We start from the raw sequence: 18,198 nt of genomic DNA, 5'->3' as shown, positions 1-18,198 counted from the left end.
CTCCCCCTGTGCGTTGTACTCGCTTTGTCGCAAAAGTAAAGGACAAAAAAACCACCCGGTACGTGTGTTTTCGAAGTCCCTGCCGGGACAGAGCTGCTCAGCATTCGCAGGATCGGGGTTTGGGGCCCAAATCTTGCCCGGGGTCTGCAAACTCCCCCCGCTGCACAGGGTGTCCCTCCATCCCCGGCGGACCCTCCACTACCGATCGTTAAACGGGCTCCAGCCTCCCACCGCTCCGGTAGGGCCCCGGGGCGGCCGCGCCTGCCTTTGTGGTCCGACGGCGGGGCGGCCCGACCCGGCCCGGCCCGGCCCCTCCCCGCCCCGCCGCTCCCGCGGGCAGAAGCCGGCGGCCGCCGAGGGCCGGCCGGTCGCCCCCGCCTCCCCGGCGGAGCCCTGCGGCGCATGCCTCCCGCTCCCCGGGGGCAGGGAAGGAAGCGCCGCCCGCCCCTGCCTGCACCAGCGCGGCGGGCAGCGGCAGAGCGGAGCCCGGCGGAGCGGCGAGCCCGGGCCGGGCGCCGCTTGCCACCACCACCAGCCCCTCTCGGCCTCCCCCAGCGGCGGCGGCAGGTGAGCGCCGGGGGGGCGGGCGGGGCGGCGCGGCGGGACCCCGCCGAGGCCGGAGCGCTGAGGCCGAGGCCGAGGCCCAGGTCCGGGCCCGGCGCGGCCGGGCGAGGGCGGTGGAAGGCGGGAAGGGGGAGCCATGGCGGCGCGGGCAGGGCCCGGCTGGCCGCGGGCAGCGGGCGGGGCGCCCCGCGGCGGGGGCATGGCGTACGCCGCCTCCGGGCGTCCCCCCTGGGTGGGTGTCCTCTCACAGACCCTCTGTGGGTGCCCCACGGGGGGGTGCCCTCTCGTGTCCCCTCACAGACCCTCTGTGGGCACCCCCGGGTGGGTGTCCCCTCGTATCCCCTCACGCGCACTCTTGTGAGTGCCCCACAGAGTGTGTCCCCTTGTGTCCCTTCACAAATCCTCGGTGGGTGTCCCCTTGTATTCTCTTACACACACTCTGTGGGTGTCCCCTCACAAACCCTCTGTGAGTGTCGCTGGGTGGGTGTCCCTTCGTGTCCCTTCATACCCTCTCTATGAGCGTTGTCCCCTCACAGAGCCCCTGCAGGTGCCCCCCAGTGAGTGTCCTGTCATGTCCCCTCATGCTGCCTCTGTGGTGTCCCCTCGTGTCCCCACACACCATGTGTAGATGTCCCCCAGGTGAGTGTCCCCTCATGTCACCTCACACACCCTCTGTGGGTGTTCCCCAGTTCATGTCCCCTCACATCCCCCCTCGCGCAGCTTCCACATGCCCCTGGGTATCCCCTCACGCCTTCCATGGGTGCCCCCTCAGAGCTGGGGTTCATCCCACCCCATGTCATCCTCGCAGGGTGACAGCAATCATGGCGTGTTGTGGCGAAGGCACCTGCCCCTTTCCTGGAAACTGTGGAAATAGGTTAATAGGAAATAAATTTGGGGTTTTTTTAATGAAGCTGGGAGCTTAAGTGTGTTAATTGCATTTCTTCAAAGATAATTAGGTATTTTAATTTCTGTCTTTTTGATCCTTAGCTGCTTATTACAAGGAAAAATGTTTTTAATTTATGTTTGCCCATTTAATGAATGTGTTGGAGGCTGCTTTAGAAATTGTGTGTTCATTCACGTGTTTCTGAAAATTGGGGTTCTGACACGCATCGTGTCGGGCTGTTTGTGTGGAGCTTCCCCAGTTTATGCCTGAATACACGCATGATCGGGAACGCTGTGCTTTATTGGCACGTGTAGAGCAGAAATTAGTCTAAACTATCTTCAATTCACTAAAAGGTGGAAGTTAAAAGAGTTTGTGCTGGGTTGCTCTGGGTACCAACTAGCAAGGAGGATCACTACACATAAAACTTTTAATTTTTCAGGAACGATGTCCACAGTTTGGGTTAAAATGTGTTCTGCTAAGGTGTTCTGCGGCAGAGAACTAGCAAAGAAGCGGCAAAAGCATTATCAGTGGTGTGTTGAGAGCTAACCGCTCTGCAGATGTCGTGTAAGGCGTGTTCAGGCTGACCCTGCCTCGGTCAGTAAGATTTCAAGAATATTCTAGTCTACTAAGAAGATGGCAATAAAAGTGCTCCCTGAGCACAGGTCCCCGAGTCATTCTGACAAAAGCACTTGTTGTGTTGTACTGTGTTCTTTGTTGGAGCACCATGCTCTTTTTAAAAGTGATAAGGAATTGTCTTCCCTGGTTGTGTGCTATCTTATTCTCAGTAGCAAATAAATATACTCTTTCTTTAAAGAGTTTAGAATCGTTAATTCTTTAAAATATTTATTGCCACTGATTAATTTGAAACCAGGACTAGAGAATAATTGACAAGGGCAAGGTTGGAGAGGATTCGGAGGCGGAAGCGTGTCTGTAGGTCAGTAGAGTCCCGTGCCATGCTGCAATTGGGGCTCACTGGGTTTGTGTGGGAGACTGCGAATTGCGCTTGAAAAACTGCTCAACCACCGTAGCTTTTTGTTGAGGTTGCTGTATGCCTTGTGTCGGCCAGGTGCTCTTTTGGTCCCACCAGATGATGCTGCAGGTGAAGCCTTCAGCCCTCATGGGACCGCGCGGAAGTTGTGAACTCTTCAGGGTGTGATCTGGCATTTTCTGGATGGCAGTTTTCACTATTCCATGAACCAGGGCTTCATTCTCTTTGGGTTTTCTACTATAATACAAGGAATAGTTTATAATCATCCTGCTTTTGCAAACTCCTAAAGATTTGTGTTTACCAAGAGCTTTTATCCTGCAGTGAGGCCAGAATGATTGGTATCTCAGGATTATTGCTGTATGGTATTTTTCAGGAAGAAATATAAGCTCCCTTTCCTTCTCTTTGAGCTGCCCCAAGTCCCTCAGTTGTGTGTGTTTAATGCTAAGCCAGAACTAGTAAAAGCTGTCTCGGGTTAGTGTGTGAGTTCAGGCATCATGCTAACAGAGTTACTCTGCTCTTTGAATAAGAGTTGGTTTGTGTTCCACCATCTCAGATCATGGGCAAGCTTGCTTCACATCCGCCCATTATACACCATGTGGACATAGCCAGCATTGTTTTTGTTGTAAAACTGAAAAGCTGAGCTATGCATGGCGGGCGTTCTTTAAAAAGGGCAATTATGCCAAAGGAAACACAGGGAGCAGAATATTTTGCAGGCTTCTCCACTCCCACCAATTCCACTTTGTTATGAAAGATTCCCTTAAAGTTGTTCTTTCTCTCTTGCCACAAAGTTCATTGCAAAAATATTCAGACAATCTTAGTGCAGAAGGGGATCGCACACGTCTGTGCGCTGAAGTATCATCGCAGTGATTCTTTGTGTGTCTTGACAACACATGGTTATGTAGGAGCGGGCGCAAAAGAGAGTGCGACCTTCAATGAAAAGGGCAGGAAGAGTTTCAGAAGTGAAGGTAATTACCTGAATTGGATTATGGTTGTGCCAGAAAATACTGAAAACCACAAATGATGAATGCTCTGTCTTATCCTTAATGGCAGTAGTGACTGATTTACCCGTTAAAGTGATGCTGAGGAGTAACTCTTGTGATATCTGGCAGAGTAAGTCTGAGTGTTAATAATTTACAATTTATGTTACCAGTGTTATTACATGGAACTTCTAAATGATAGATGAATAATAAAAAATATTTTCCTCTTTTTTAATTGTAGGATGGAAGAGAGACCAGTCTGAAGAACTGTTCCATTGTGGACTTTGCTGTTGTCAGCTAGAATGTTCCTTATGAATGCTTCTCCTTTGGTAGCTCTTCAGACAAAATGGGAGTCCTTCGGACCAGCAAGGAATTGTAGATACCCCGTTTGCTTCTCCGAATCTGAAGGGGACGTCACTAGAACCTCTGTAAGTGCAAAAGTTCAGATGATCATAAACAACCTGCAAAGCCAAGAGTCTCCCTTGGGTATGAACAATGAGTATGATTGTATTATGCAGAAGAAACAAAAGGGAGAAAAGGGCACTAGTAACAGAGTCGCATCTAGCACCACATTGCTCCGGAAGCATCCTCAATATACCAAGTGTGGTTGCCCTGCTGATTTGGATGACACTGAAGTGGAAGAGAGTGTGGGGTTTGGGACACTCTTGCTCGATTCTGATAGCGACGATTCTGTTGACCGAGGTATAGAGGAAGCCATTCAAGAGTACTTGAAAGCAAAAAGCAAAAGTGACCAGTCGTTGCAAAGGAATGCGGAGTGTTCTGAAAATATAAGCAGAGACAAAAGGTTTAAGAGGGAATTCTCCCAGAACAAAATGTCTAGTAACCTTCTCCCTGTGAAATTTAAAGCTGAGATGCTCTCGGAAGAGTACCTGTCTGATCACCTGGGAATTGGTAAAAGACTACAGCCTGCGTCCCCTCAGAGCATCAGTAGCGATGACTCTTTTGAACAAAGCATACAAGCTGAAATAGTGCAGTTCTTGAATGAGAAGAAGCAGCAAGAAATTAGTAAATGCGTAATCGGGAAGGATAAAAAAGATTCCCATGTGAGAGCTGTCCTAAAATGCAACAAAGAAGCAACAAACAAAGCAAACTGTGGTGCTATAAAGCGAGGTTGTGATGCTCTTCTCTTGAGACACCATCCCAAGCTGCAGAAAACCAGCACGCAGTCCAAGTGTTTGCAGTCTAAAATCCAAGAAGAGCCTCGTGACTTCAGCCAAGTGAACCAAGCATATCTAGAAATGGCCACTGCCAGCCAGCCCTGGTTAGTGGAGCGAAATGAAGAAGGTGGAGCTAATTATTGGGAGAAGAGGGGAGCACTCACGAACGAGAGCGTGCACGCATCTGACTCAAGTAGCGATGATGGCATTGAAGAAGCCATTCAGCTTTATCAGCTGGAGAAAATCAGGAAGGAGGCAGGTCATGCAACAGACTGTGTCCCTTTGCAGAGGGAACAATTTGACACAAAGGGTATGGCGGACATTTCTGCCAGCCTGACGATTAGCTCAACAAAAAGTGCCTCACCAGAAATCCATAAAAACCCTATAAGCAACAAGAGAAAAGAAATTAATTCAAAGTCAACAGAATTAGAAAGCACCAGCAATGAATTAAACAAGCTGTTTAAACCACTGAAAAAAGCTAGACATTTTACACCTCCGGAAAACAAGATTGCTGCTTGTGAGCTCACACTACAGGCCTCTTGCAGAGCAGACACATCTGCAGAACTCATGTGTGCAGAAGCTATCCTTGATATTTCCAAAACAATCATGCCATCCCAAATGGGAAGTGACAGCAAATCACTCGCTGCAGACTCCTTCTTTTCTCCCCAGCTTCTCTCATCCTCCCGTTGTGAAAGCGACAGCAGCCTTGTGGACAGCGATGATAGCATAGAGCAAGAAATCAGGGCTTTTTTGGCTCTGAAAGCACAGTCGGAAAGCCTCGGAACAAAGCCTCCCGGCCTGTCACACTCAATCCAGATGCCTTTGCCTTCGGATCAAAACAGCCTCACCAGTACCCTTGAGCCTTCTCTTCCCAAAACTCTGAAGCTGTCATTGAGTCGTAAAAGGAGACTTAAAAGGGAAGGCAGAATAGTGAAACAAGGTGCATCAAAACCACTGGAACAGCTGGAGACAGGACTTTCCCAGCCAGGTACCTGTTCAAAATTTCCTGTGCTCCAAGAGGGGTGTGCCCTGGGCAGCCCTGCAGAGCTCTGTGATGCTCAAAGGCTCAGTAGCAAAGAGACTGGGCAGCCGCAGCTGATGTCTTCTGGATTATCTGGATCTGTTGGCAGATGTATGGCCTTGGACTGCATAAACCCTCTTACGCAGGTTCAGAGTAGCGCAAGAAAGCTTATGAAAAATACCATCCAAACTCAGGAGAGGGATGGTTCGGATGATGAGAGCAGTTCTCTGGATAGTGATGAGGACCTTGATAGTGCTATCAAGGACCTTTTGCGGTCTAAAAGAAAATTAAAGAAGAAGTCCAAGGACCAGAAATCTCAGTGCAAGAAGAGAGTTAGATTTAGTGAGACAGAAACTCAGCTGCTAGATGAATTTAGTAGCCTCCAACAAAATGAGTGGAAATGTAAAAACCCTGAGCTACTGAAAAGCTGCCTCTCAAAACCTAGAAAAGCTGTGAAAGAGAATGCCATCAGAAATCCCCCAGACAAACTTACCGGCGATAAAACAGAAACCATGAAGAACTTAGAGTTTAATTTGCAGCTTAAAAAAGGATATAAACCTAAACCAACTTCAAACCAGAATAACCTGCGGGTAGCTAAAAATAGAAAATGTACTTTCACAGCTGCATCAGACGCTGATGACAGCAGTTCAGTGGACAGCGATGACAGCATCGAACAAGAAATTAGGAAGTTTTTGGCAGAAAAGGCTAAAGACTCTGCAAGCAATTCAGAAGTACAAAAAGACGATGCAACTCTGGACCTATTGAGAGTGACCAAACAAACTGTTAATAAAGGAAAAGCAAAGCAACAGCCAGTTGAAAATGAGATTGACCCTGTGCTGGGTCAGGGTAAAAAGACTGAGGTATCTCATCAAACAGATGAGTTGAAGAACTGTCAGAGAACAGAGGGGAAAAGTGCAATGTTACATGGCAGTGGGAAATCTGCTTCCTCTGCAGAAAATGTTGATCTTCATACTACTGGTCAGCCAAAAGCTAAGCAAGGAGTGGCAGGGACTAAAGGTATTGCTGCTGATGAGTTATCTGACAATGCAACAGGTAAAAAGGATGTCCCTAATACAGGGCCCATGCAGAAAATGCTCCCACCTAAAACCAGCAAAAATGAAGGTTGTAAAGTACGAAAAGTAATGAATGCGAAGTCTAGGTCTAAAAGAAAGAACACCTTTCACCTAAAAATTTCAAGTAAATTTATTGCAGGTCTGAAATATGCTCGGGACAGGAAGAAATCCATGCTTTTGAACAAAAGGCAGAAAGCAGAGCGTTTGCTCACCCAGAGCAGTGCATTAGGAGCAGAGGTGGCTTCCCAGGATATGGACATACTTAATCAGGGAAGAGGAGCCCTCTTGCCAAAAGGTGAATTCAGCAGGGAGTGTACGACAGCAATAAAAGAATCCAGTTCTTCTCAGAAGCTTGCTGTGGAAGTGTCAAGTCCCCAAACGTGTGGAAAACTGGAGGCTGCTCCTTTGTATATCAAAGAGGAAACAGAGGGTTGCAGAAAGGCTGATGATTCAGGAGGCCAGTCGGGTTCACGCTCGAGTTCCCCCTCGCAGGAGCTGAGCGCGGCAGCAGTAAAAGCAGATAAGGTTTGCAAAGGAACATCCAAAGCTGAAAACACACAGATGTGGATCGAGGAAGGAGATGTCCACGAAGGCAGCTGGGCCAATTCAAATAGAGATCCCCCACTACCTGAACACAGTATGGCAGTGGTAAAAGCAGATAACGTTAGCAGAGACACATCTCAGCAGACTACACAGTCATGCAGTAAGGGAGAGGATACCCAGTGGGACAGGAGGCCAGATCCAAGTCTAGGTTGCCCACTGCAGGAACTAAATGTCACAGCAGTAGCAGTGGATAAAACTAGTGGAGGAGCATGTACAGATAACAGTATGCAGATGTGCATTAAGAAGGAAAAAGTTATCTGCCAGGACAGTGACAGGCAGGAAGAAGTTCAGGTATCCAGCTCCAATTTGGAAGGAAAAATACCTGTCCTGCAGAATAGGGAAACTGCTTGTGAAGTGGGCCAAGGGCAGGAAGTTTTAGACAAAACCTGTGCAAAATTTACTGATGTACCTGCAGGGGACTCCCCAGATTCCCTCTTGAAAAGAAAGGTTTCAAATATGTAAGTACACTTTTTCTTTTTACAGTAAGCATCTTTTTAGAAAATAACTATCATTGTAATTACCTTGATAAAACTTGAGACATGAAAGGAGAGACAGTGGGAGATACTGATACCTGTATATCATATACACACTAATGTGAAAAATGCTTCTATTTAACAGGGATACCATGGATAAACATACATAGTTTTTGTAGAATTTTGTAAATTATTTAAAGTGCTCTAAGGAAATATTTTTTATAATGATTTTTAAGGCTTGCATTACTACAGGATGCTGTGGTTACTGTAGATAAGATACCGGCTAATCACACTTTAAATGAGGCATATCAGAAGGAAACCTGTTTGTGCACAGAATATATTTGGCAATCTGTTAAGAGATCCTAGGAAAACACAGCATTTGATAACTGTGTTAGACTTTTGAAGCAGATTATCTGACATCTGTTCACATTCGAGCTGCCTTAGGACAATCCTATGTCGTGGGTTTGTGCTGGGGTCTCGGTTCTCCCACCCCGAGGACTGTTGGGCGAGTTCAATAAGCAAAACTCCAGCGAAGTCAGCGCAGCTGTGGGTGTGGAGATCCATCCTTGAAGATACAGATGCAAATTCAGGTAAATGAAGTGGATCTGTCTGTCTGCACATCCTGTGTGAAGCGATCTCAGCAGCTGTTGAAAGTACCTTTTGAATCCCGGAAACCTCCTGCTAGCGGATGATTCCAAGCACAATTGCGGTTTGAGAAAAGTGAAGGAGGGTGTCTGTACAGACGACGTGATTTCTGTGGATTTCGCTAGATTTACGTACTGTTGGGCCTGCAAGGCTGAAACAATTCCTCGTTATTCTCAAGTCTAACTCTGCCCTGCAGTTACCCAGAAATGGCTTTCGGTTTCCTCAATGAACTTTCTTGAATTTGAGTGCCCTTACTTTCCTTTTTCAAAAGTGGTTTCTAAAATGTTACATTTCTGTGAACTTCTCTTTTCATTTACAATTTTTGTGCAATAGAACAAAGCTAGGTTTGCTGTAGGAAGTCCCTAATGTAAACGCCAAGGATATTTTCAGCACTGTTCTTTCATACTGGTAGAGCTTTCTCTGCCTCCGTTTCCAGCAGCCAGAATAAAGTGTTTTTTCACTACTATCTTTTTATTTGTACTAACTTTAAATGGGATTGAAGTAGCACATTCATATCACCAAAAAAAAAAAAAAAGTGCCCCCATGCTGGTTTCACTGAAAAATCCAAAAAGCGTGGATTTAAGCTGTTGGCTGGTTCTTTCCTTTTCGTTTGTGTGTAGTGAAGTCCTTTGAGTAGGTTGTTCTTACATCTTGTCCCTGTGAATTGATCCGCTATTCTCTTTATATAGTCTTCTACGGAACTTCTCTCAGCCAAACTACCGCTCAGTGTGTCACTTTGTTTCTCAGTCACTTCAGCAGTCTTCCTGGAGGCTGGCCTTAATGGTGCAAAATGGAGCAAAAGCAGGCAAGAATGGATCCAGTATCGCATAGTGTCCCCTGGTGTGGTCACATTTGCAGAATATTGGCAAACTACAGCGTAGTAACTGTGGCATGTAGAGAGATAAACAACATCCTTTGTGTATTTATGCTGTTGTGCAGTTACATTTTAAACATGTTTATAGTGGTCACTTGACATTTCTTTCTATCCGGCCACCTTTTTATAGTCCTTGGGTAGGTTGGTTGAAGAGATCCATATGCTAGATCATCTCATTTTTGTGGTAGGATACCTTGGAAAAGTGTTTTTTTTTACTTAGCTCCCGTGCCTGCAGCCCGTCTACACAGGCATATATTTTTATCTGCCTTGATTCAGTTGCAGGATTTGGGCCTTTTGTTTGGAATAGGTAAATAGGCTGGTATTTTAAAATAGAAGTTTTCAGAGTACCTTGCTTTAAAAGGATTAAACTGTATACTTAATTTTAATAGAGATGATGGAAGCACTATGTACTGTTTGTATAAAATAAGCTGAATGTTTCTTCTCCTCAAAGTTTTCAGTAAATCATCATTAAGACTTAAAAGGTGTCTTGTGCCCCTGTCGATGTGTCTGTGTTCTCAATGCTACTTGTGAACTGATTCACTTTCAGTTAAGATGCAATTCCCATTACCTTGTGCTTTAAATAAAACCTAATTTCAAGCAGCACTTTTTTAAATTGATAAACTTGATTTGTATATAGGAAATGGTGTACATTGATGAGTTTATAATGTTTAATAAATGGGGTTCTGACCATGGACCGTGAAACCAGAGTCCTCCTATGGTTTGTGTCATCGTCTTTAGCGAGTAGTATCTTTGTGTTATTCTTTTTCCTTCCTGACTGTAGTCGGAAGATGTAATTAGCTTGTGCCGGTAACATTTGTGAGCGAAGGATGTCTCCCTTGAAGACAGTCACAGCGTTTGCATTACCAGGGAACAGGATCTCGGTTCACCCGCTGCTTTTGCTTCTTGCCTTTTGTTGTCTTTAGCCACCCACTGTCCTGAGACTGTAATCTCCTGTGTGACAATAGCGTGTGACTTCCTTGTGACTGTGAAACAGAATCCAGATCTTTAAAGATGCGGCTGTTTAGGGGAATGTCGTTCTTAATAACAAAAAAATGAAGAAGGAGAATCTACAAAGTGCATGGGCAAAAAAAGTTGTGGGTATTGTGGGAAGTGCGAATGGGGCTTGCCGTTTTAGTAGAACCTTAACAGCAGTTTTCTTTCCTGGTGTTTGTGGTCAGGAAGTGGTGTTTTCCCTTGTGCTCAGCCCTCTCTGTTGGTAGCACTAGGGCTAGCAAAAGGGGTTCCATGTTTTTGAGGCAGAGTTTAGCAGGTGAGATGTGTGATTCAGTTGGAAAGCACTCAGTGTATCTCTAAATGGCCTTCTGCAGCCTCCAGGATTAACTCATCGTCCTTTCTGCCCTGGTATGGAAGGCTGGTGTTAGTGAGTCTAGGAGCCCTTGATGGTGCAGAGATGGGATGAACGTGCTTTCTTGCTCACGGGGGATGTTGTGACACCCAGCACTGTGGCTCTTCTAAAAGGCAAGGAGATTCAGCTAGTCTTCAAGGTGGGAGGGAGGGAAGGAATTCTGCTGGTTTGATATTCACACGGTGCTGTCACCCTTGGTGTTTCTGGACCAATATGCTATGGCTATTCCACCTCCAAGTCCTCACAGTCGTATTTGGTCTCAGCAAGTGATTTTTTTCCAGAGTTTCTCTCGTGGGAATTGCTGACTTGCCAAGGAGGAGCAAGCACCCACAGGGGATATGGGTCAACGAACATCTTGGGCATTGGCGCCGCAGCCATAAGAAGAGTCCATGGCACTGCTGACCATATCGTCATTCTGGGTACAGCTCTCATCACTCATTGGAAAAAGACAAGCCTGGTGTCTTGGAGCAATAAGGAATCACTTTTATACATTACAGATTAAAGGATGAACAGATGAGGAGTAGAAAGATTATATTGAATGAGAACAAATTCATGAGCAAGAGTCCCATGCGTGTGGTACCAAGTTTGGGATTGCATTACAAGCCTCCTGAGGTTGAATCTTGATAGATGCAGTACTAAAAGCATTTTTTCCCCTGATATTTATTACGGATATTTTCTCTTTTTTTGATACTGATCATAACAGGCAGCCAACCATAGAGCAGGCACAGGCTATATGCCCCTCCTGGCCCTTTTCAGTGCTCCAGCCGTAGCTCTGGTGAATGCCCAGAACAAGCTCCTTTTTCCATTAATTCAGTCCTCCGGAGGCATTAATTTGATCCTTTATCTACTGCAGTAGGTACGTGCATGGAACCATGAACTCCAGTCTACTCAAGCATGTAAAGAAGTTACTTTTTTTTTTTTTTGCACAAAGATTATTTTTTTTTTTAGTCAGAGCACAAAACTTGCTAATTTGGATGGTAAACAAAACTACTCAGTATATTCCATTATGGCTACCAGTAAGTTACAGCATCCTGATTGCGAGACCAGAGTTCTCAGGCAAATCTGTGCTCGCTCAGGACTTTGAAAATAGGTATATACTGTTTTATTTTTATCACAGTGACTGTTTTTGTGTGCTTCAGGAAGGGCAATCTTCAAGGATCCTCAGGGGACCACAAGGACTACTTTAATTTTTTATAAAGAGTTATTTGCTGCTATTTTAGGAACATGTGTTTTGACGTGTAGCTGCTTTTTATGCAAGGAAGGAGCACACCATCTCTGCCGCCATTTCTTTTGTTAATGTATATGCTTTTTAATTTTTCAGACCTTGAAGAACTGCAGTTTGTCTTGGTTTGATAGTACAGCCTCACATAATTTTATCTGCAAATGTGAAAATCTTGCTTTCAAAATATAGAGTAGAAAGAGACTTTCTGGTAGATTCTCTATGGTAAAATGCATCATCTTGAGGATGATATATTGAATTTGTACAGGTATTTCTTTAAAAAAAGTGTATTGGGTCTCTGCATCCGAACAAACAGGTCACTATTTCTTAAGCCTAACAAAATAGGGAAATGTAGGAAAGAAAACAGAAGGAAAATATGTCTTTGGCCTAAGTATGGGAAGTGTCACCTTGAGCAAATCAATGTGTAGAGTCACGTCTCTTGGGGCTGGCTGCAGCTGAAGCTCGCGTGTTGCTCCCTTCTCAGCAAATCTCAGGGGAAGCGAATTGGATAACCTTGCTCCACCATATCTCACGATACAGTCTATATGAGGGTGACGTGAGGTATACTGCATGCAAAACTGTTCAAAGGCACTGGTTTCAGTTTAAGAATAAAACAAAAAAGAGAAGAAATTAAGGCAAGGAAAAAAAGGGGTGGGTGGTTTTAGGTGAAGAATGAAAACAGGTGGAAAATATGTGACAAAACCCACTAAATTTATATTTAGAAGAGGCAGTCTTATCCCTAAATTATTCCACCTGCAGAAAAGTCTGTGGATAAAAATATATGTTAAATTGTCAGAACTGTTTGTATTAATTCAGCGCTTTATGTTATTTTTCCTTTCAGGAGAAGAAAGGGAAGTTATGAGAAGCTCAAGGTACTGTCTAGAGTCTAATAGAAGAATAGCAGTGAATGATAGAGGGTTGCTTATTTGTTTTCATGCATTAAATATTTAAAAAGTTAACTTTTCAGTCCCACTTCTGCTTAGTATATTTACTTGTTCCGATGTATTGGTGTGTCTTCACACCACAGCAAAGGCAAATTTCGCCGGCTGTTCTGTTTGAGATAACCAAGTGCTTTGCAGCGAGAACTGGGCTTGTTTGGTGGGTGCGAGTGAAATCTTGCTGCTGGATCCAGGAACATGTAGCTTCGCTGGGGTCAGAGTGTTTAAAAAAAGCCCAAGTACAGGCCTGCCCAGTTTCGGACATCAGATTTTTGCTTAGTGACATTATTAAATAAACGGAATAGTTCTACCTTGCAAATATGTTTACATATGTCATTGTCATGCTTCCTGTCAGTTTATAAGACTATATAAAAGGGACGCAAAGAGGGAATATTTCTAACATGAAGAATACCATTTGCAGTGGTACTTGGACATAGTATTACACTTATTTTTTTTTAATTTATTCATTTTTTTAGCAAACAGCTGAAACAGTAGTACACTCATTTTTAATGTATACTATCAGTTTGTTGTTCCTGTAAGGTAGGAGCATTTCTCATCCCTAAACAGGCAGACTGGTTTCTCTTCAAGACTAGTTTTTAAGCAAAGGTGCTAAGGTTTTCCTTTTAGGGCCATTACTGTCTAAATGATGCAGTTTCACTGGCTGCGTAACTACAGTTGTTGCAATAAAAGTTAAGAAAACATTTTCTTTTTGCTTAGTTGTCTTTATTTGGATAATTTCTTGAAACATTGTCGTTTTGAGAGGTGAGAAAGATGAACGTGCTTTCTATAAGAAATCCAAAGGCTTAGTGAATACCTCTGGAAAACGTGCAGTTTGGTTATTCATTAAATAGTACAGAACAGTTTTAAAATCTTAACTTTTAATGATATGTGGTACATGAGCCAAGAGTTTAAAGGATTGTTAGTGACAGAGAAAAGCTTAAAGGAATATATATATATGTAATGTATATTGTTCCAGTATTTCTAAGCATATGCTGCCTATAAATTAAGTAAAATGGTTTGTATGAGCTCTTTACTGACCTTTAATCACATGAAATCTTTCTAAATTAAGATAGTATTCCTCATAACATTCGCCCTGTAAATTAGTTATTTTCATCTAGTACCAAAGTGGCTGTATGTGTTTTTCCCAACAAATTAGTGAACTCGGTTTTGATAACACAGATTTAAACTCCTTTCCCCCAAAGCTAAATTTGTGACATTAACTAAGTAGGAGTCCTGTTAAAAAAAATAATAATACATAAAACAGTTTGGGTTCAGGGTTATTCTTGGAAATGCGCTGCTACCTTTAACTCACTGATTTTGTAGCTATTCATCATGTTGTAAGAGCTAGTCTTGCATTACCAAGCTGAAAATTTTCTTTTCCTGTGTTCAAGAGAAAAATTCTCATTAAATCCTGACTTAGATGGTTAATAGTGTGAAGCACGTGTTCATCTGCTGCTGGTTATTGTGCCCTATGAATTATTTTCCTGATGGTCTAGGCAGTTTTGCTCTCCTCAGTGATAACAACACAGATTTTCACTATCGTTTAAGTACTGCAGATACCTTGCAGCAGACACAACGCTAATGCCACAGAAGGCAGTGATCAGCCGGTACTAATTGCCCTTTCCTTGCAAATCTTCACAGAGTCAATATTGGGTGAGCAATATCCAAAAATACTGAGCTGGGTGTTATTCCCAAAGCCCTCGTGGAGCAGTGTGGCAGGGGAAGGTGTGCTGCCCAGGTTTGCTTTCGCAGCCACAGCATTCCCGTATGCTCAAAAGGCATTTTGAAAAGCAATATTATTGATATTCTCGGTGAAATACCCTTAACCTCGTTTAGCCACTACAGTGTAGCATCACAGTGCCTCCTGTCACGCTGTCAGGTGGGGCTTAGCAACAGATTTTGGATAAGGTCAGTGCTGCTGTTTGCTTGCTTTTGGGTTTTTTTGTATTTTTTTTTTTATCTAGGCAGCCAGCAGTAAACTTGCTTCATGTTGTCATCGTTACTGGTGCAGATCTAACAGTGCGACGGGCCGCTTGGGTTGTAGCTGGGGTGGAAGTTGAGGTGGTCATAGGCGGTGATGAAGTTGTCTGGACCGGTGACGTGACTCTTCTCCAGGGAGGTGTTCAGCCCGTTATCTCTGTACATGCCGTACTGTGCCAGAGTATTTGAAAACACGTGCGAGGTGACATGGAACGAAGTCTGTGAGAAAAGGGGGGGGAAGAAGATGTTTTAAATGTCAACATCAATAGCACCTGCCACGTGCAGAAGCTTGCATGCAGTGATGAGGGCACTTCATCTTCACGTGCTTCGGGAAGTTCATTGCCAGGGGGATGAAGGGATTTAGAGCAGCCCTGCCAAGACAGACTTGGGGTGCTGGTGGAGGAGAAGCTGGACATGAGCCGTCAACGTGCACTGGCAGCCCAGAAACCCCCTGCGGCCTGGGCTGCATCCCCAGCAGCGTGGGCAGCAGGGCGAGGGGGGGATTCTGCCCCTCTGCTCCGCTCCATGAGACCCCCCTGCAGTGCTGCCTCCAGCTCTAGGGCACCAACAGCAGAAGGACACGGAGCTGTTGGAGCGGGGCCAGAGGAGGCCCCGGAGATGCTGGGAGGGCTGGAGCCCCTCTGCTGTGAGGACAGGCTGGGAGAGCTGGGGGGGTTCAGCCTGGAGAAGAGAAGGCTCCGGGGAGACCTTCCAGCCCCTTCCAGTCCCTAAAGGGGCTCCAGGAAAGCTGGGGAGGGACTCTGGAGCAGGGAGGGGAGTGAGGGGGAACGGTTTTACACTGAAAGAGGGGAGATTTAGATGGGGAAGAAATTGTTTGCTGTGAGGGCGGCGAGCCCCTGGCCCAGGTTGCCCAGAGAAGCTGTGGCTGCCCCATCCCTGGAGGGGTTCAAGGCCAGGTTGGACGGGGCTTGGAGCAACCTGGGCTGGTGGGAGGTGTCCCTGCCCAGGGCAGGGGGTGGATGGGACTGGGTGGCCTTTGGAAGGTCCCGTCCAACCCAGGCCATTCCGTGATTCTGCGTCGCAGAGGCCAAAACTCGGAGACGCATCTACCGAACCCCCGGCCGAAGCCCGGGGGTGCCTCCGTCACCCCGCACCCCCACCACCTACCGGCACCTCGTGCACCGTGGGGGCTCTGCTGCCGTAGGTCTGGTTGGTGGTCCGGTACCGGGGGTGCGGCTCCGGCTGCCTGCGGGAGGAGAGCACAGAGGGGAGCGGGGCTGCCGGGGGGCTCGGCGGGGCGGGGGCCGCGCTCGCCCGGGCCCGGTGGCCGGTGGCCGGTCTCACCCGTAGCCGCGGAAGCAGGCTGGCTGCTGGAAACGGCCGGGCAGCCCGGGGCTGGTGCGGTACCAGTCGCTGGTGCGGGGAGCGGGGCTGCCCGCGGCCGCCGGGCGGGACATGGCGGCGGGGACGGGACTACGCGTTGCCCGGCGACGGGACGCGGAGGGCGGGCAGCGATCGAAGCGGGCCCGGCCCCCCCGATGCAGGAAGCGGAAGGCGCCGCCTGACCTTCCTCCTCCTCCTCCTCCTCCTCCTCCTGCTCGGCCGGGCGGGGAGCATGGCGGTGCCGCGGCTCCTGCGGGCAGGTGAGCGGGTCATCGAGCCCGGCCCGTCCCCACCGAGCCCGGCCCGGCCCGGCCCGTCCGTGCGAGCCCCGTGTTTCTCTCCCCGCAGCAGCCCCGCGGCTCTACAGCAGCGCACCGGCACCGGCCCCGGCCGCCCGGCCCCGCGGTGAGTGCTGCCGCCCACCGGCACCTTCCCGCGGGGAAAGGGGGGGTTCCCCGAGCCGGACCCCCGACACCGGGGGCAGGCGACGAGCAGTGACCTTGCCGCTGTCGCCAGACCCTTGCTGTACTCGGCAGGGCCTTTCTCCAGTCCTGGCTCATCCCCTGCAAACACGAGAGGAACCGGTGATGGATTTATTTGTTATTTTTTTCCCCATCTCTCAGCGGCGGATGACAAGCTGCTCTCCGAGCCTCTCAGCCACCCCGACTTCTTCAACGTGAAGGAGCTCTTCTCCCTGAAAGATCTCTTCGATGCTCGGGTGCACCTGGGGCACAAAAAGGGATGTCGGCATAGGTGAGTGACCCCGTTTTGTGATCCGTCGCTTGTTGACATCAGGAGTGTTTCCCCGGACCCTGTGAGCCTCTGGGGGCTGCACTGGGTCGGTCTGGGGCTGGAACTGCCTCTGCAGACCCACATCCCCTCCTGGTCACAGTTACTGCCCTGCAGAAGTGCAGGGACCCCACTCAGTGTGGGCCCTGAGCGGGGTGTGGGACCTGCACCCCTTGAGCCGGGCTGGGACAGACTCTGCAGAGAGCTCCTGTGGTACCAGATGGGAGCTGGGGTGTGAGAAGGTTTCTGTGGAGCCACACCACGTTCAGAAACGTGGCTGCTGGATGCCTGTAGCACCCCGTCCTGCGTCCCCTTGTGTCGCCCTCCCTCTGTCCCTGCAGGTTCATGGAGCCTTACATCTTCGGCTGCCGCCTGGACCAGGACATCATAGACTTGGATCAGACGATGCAGCATCTCCAGCTGGCTCTCAACTTCACCGCCCACATCGCCTACCGCAAGGGCATCATCCTCTTCATCAGCCGCAGGCGCCAGTTCTGCCACCTGGTCGAGAGCACGGCGCGGGAGTGCGGGGAGTACGCCCACACCCGATACTGGCAGGGCGGCCTGCTCACCAACGCACACATCCAGTTTGGGTCCGGTGTCCGCCTGCCCGACCTCATCATCTTCCTCAGCAGCCTCAACAACGTCTTTGAGCCCCATGTGGCCATCCGGGATGCTGCCAAGATGAACATCCCAACGGTGGGGGTGGTGGACACAAACTGCAACCCCTGTTTGATCACTTATCCTGTCCCCGGGAACGACGACAGCCCCACCGCCATGGAGCTCTACTGCAAGCTCTTCAGGATGGCCATCATCCGCGCCAAGGACAAGAGGAGGCAGAGTGAGGTCTTTGACGAGCTGCGGAGCAACGTGGAGGGCAATTAGAGCCCTAGGGACAGGCTCGGCCGTGCCCAGATGCCTGGTGATGGGCGTCCTGCTCCACTCCCGTGGGCATTGATCCTGCACCAACCCAACTGGGCTGGTTGTGGAAAGGACCCGGCAACTCTGCCGCTGCGCAGAGGTCCCATGGCGGTCACAACTGTCTCCAGCTCAAAATAAAATTATGCGGAGCAATGCGAGGGGAGACGGAGCCAGGGCAGAGCCAGCTGCTGTCCTTGTTTGTCCCTCTTGCAAGGAGGTGGCTTGCTCCTGTGGCCTTCTTGTCCCTGAGCTTGTGATCTCACTTGAAACCACTTGTATCTTCACGCTTCTTGGTATGACAAATAAAGGTCCCTGTGATCCTTTTTCTTTCTTCCCTTGTGAAATGGAAGGTACAGGAGAGT

The 18,198-nt window shown here is 47.9% G+C and overlaps 3 protein-coding genes across 3 annotated transcripts; 2 read left to right on the top strand and 1 right to left on the bottom strand.

Moving 5' to 3' along the window:
- The first annotated feature begins 424 nt into the window (after positions 1-424).
- On the top strand, positions 425-9,986 carry PPP1R26 (protein phosphatase 1 regulatory subunit 26). The gene is made up of 2 exons (XM_074608688.1): positions 425-567; positions 3,654-9,986. Exon 2 carries the CDS (start codon positions 3,715-3,717, stop codon positions 7,747-7,749), a length of 4,035 nt encoding a protein of 1,344 aa, XP_074464789.1. The 5' UTR covers positions 425-567; positions 3,654-3,714; the 3' UTR covers positions 7,750-9,986.
- A 3,290-nt stretch (positions 9,987-13,276) lies between these two features.
- Positions 13,277-16,502, bottom strand: PIERCE1 (piercer of microtubule wall 1). The gene is made up of 3 exons (XM_074608778.1): positions 16,088-16,502; positions 15,911-15,989; positions 13,277-15,001 (listed from the first exon to the last, which is right to left on the bottom strand). Exons 1-3 carry the CDS (start codon positions 16,198-16,200, stop codon positions 14,816-14,818), a joined length of 378 nt encoding a protein of 125 aa, XP_074464879.1. The 5' UTR covers positions 16,201-16,502; the 3' UTR covers positions 13,277-14,815.
- MRPS2 (mitochondrial ribosomal protein S2) lies at positions 16,286-18,159 on the top strand. Its single transcript, XM_074608777.1, has 4 exons — positions 16,286-16,386; positions 16,475-16,531; positions 16,750-16,879; positions 17,257-18,159. The coding sequence occupies exons 1-4, from the start codon at positions 16,359-16,361 to the stop codon at positions 17,798-17,800; spliced, it is 759 nt and encodes a 252-aa protein (XP_074464878.1). The 5' UTR covers positions 16,286-16,358; the 3' UTR covers positions 17,801-18,159.
- The last annotated feature ends 39 nt before the right edge of the window (positions 18,160-18,198 follow it).

This window comes from Larus michahellis, chromosome 15 (assembly GCF_964199755.1).
Source record: "Larus michahellis chromosome 15, bLarMic1.1, whole genome shotgun sequence".
NCBI classification, from domain to species: Eukaryota; Metazoa; Chordata; class Aves; order Charadriiformes; family Laridae; genus Larus; species Larus michahellis.
Note: the sequence above shows the minus strand (reverse complement) of the source record. Positions and strands in the feature narration are given on the sequence as shown.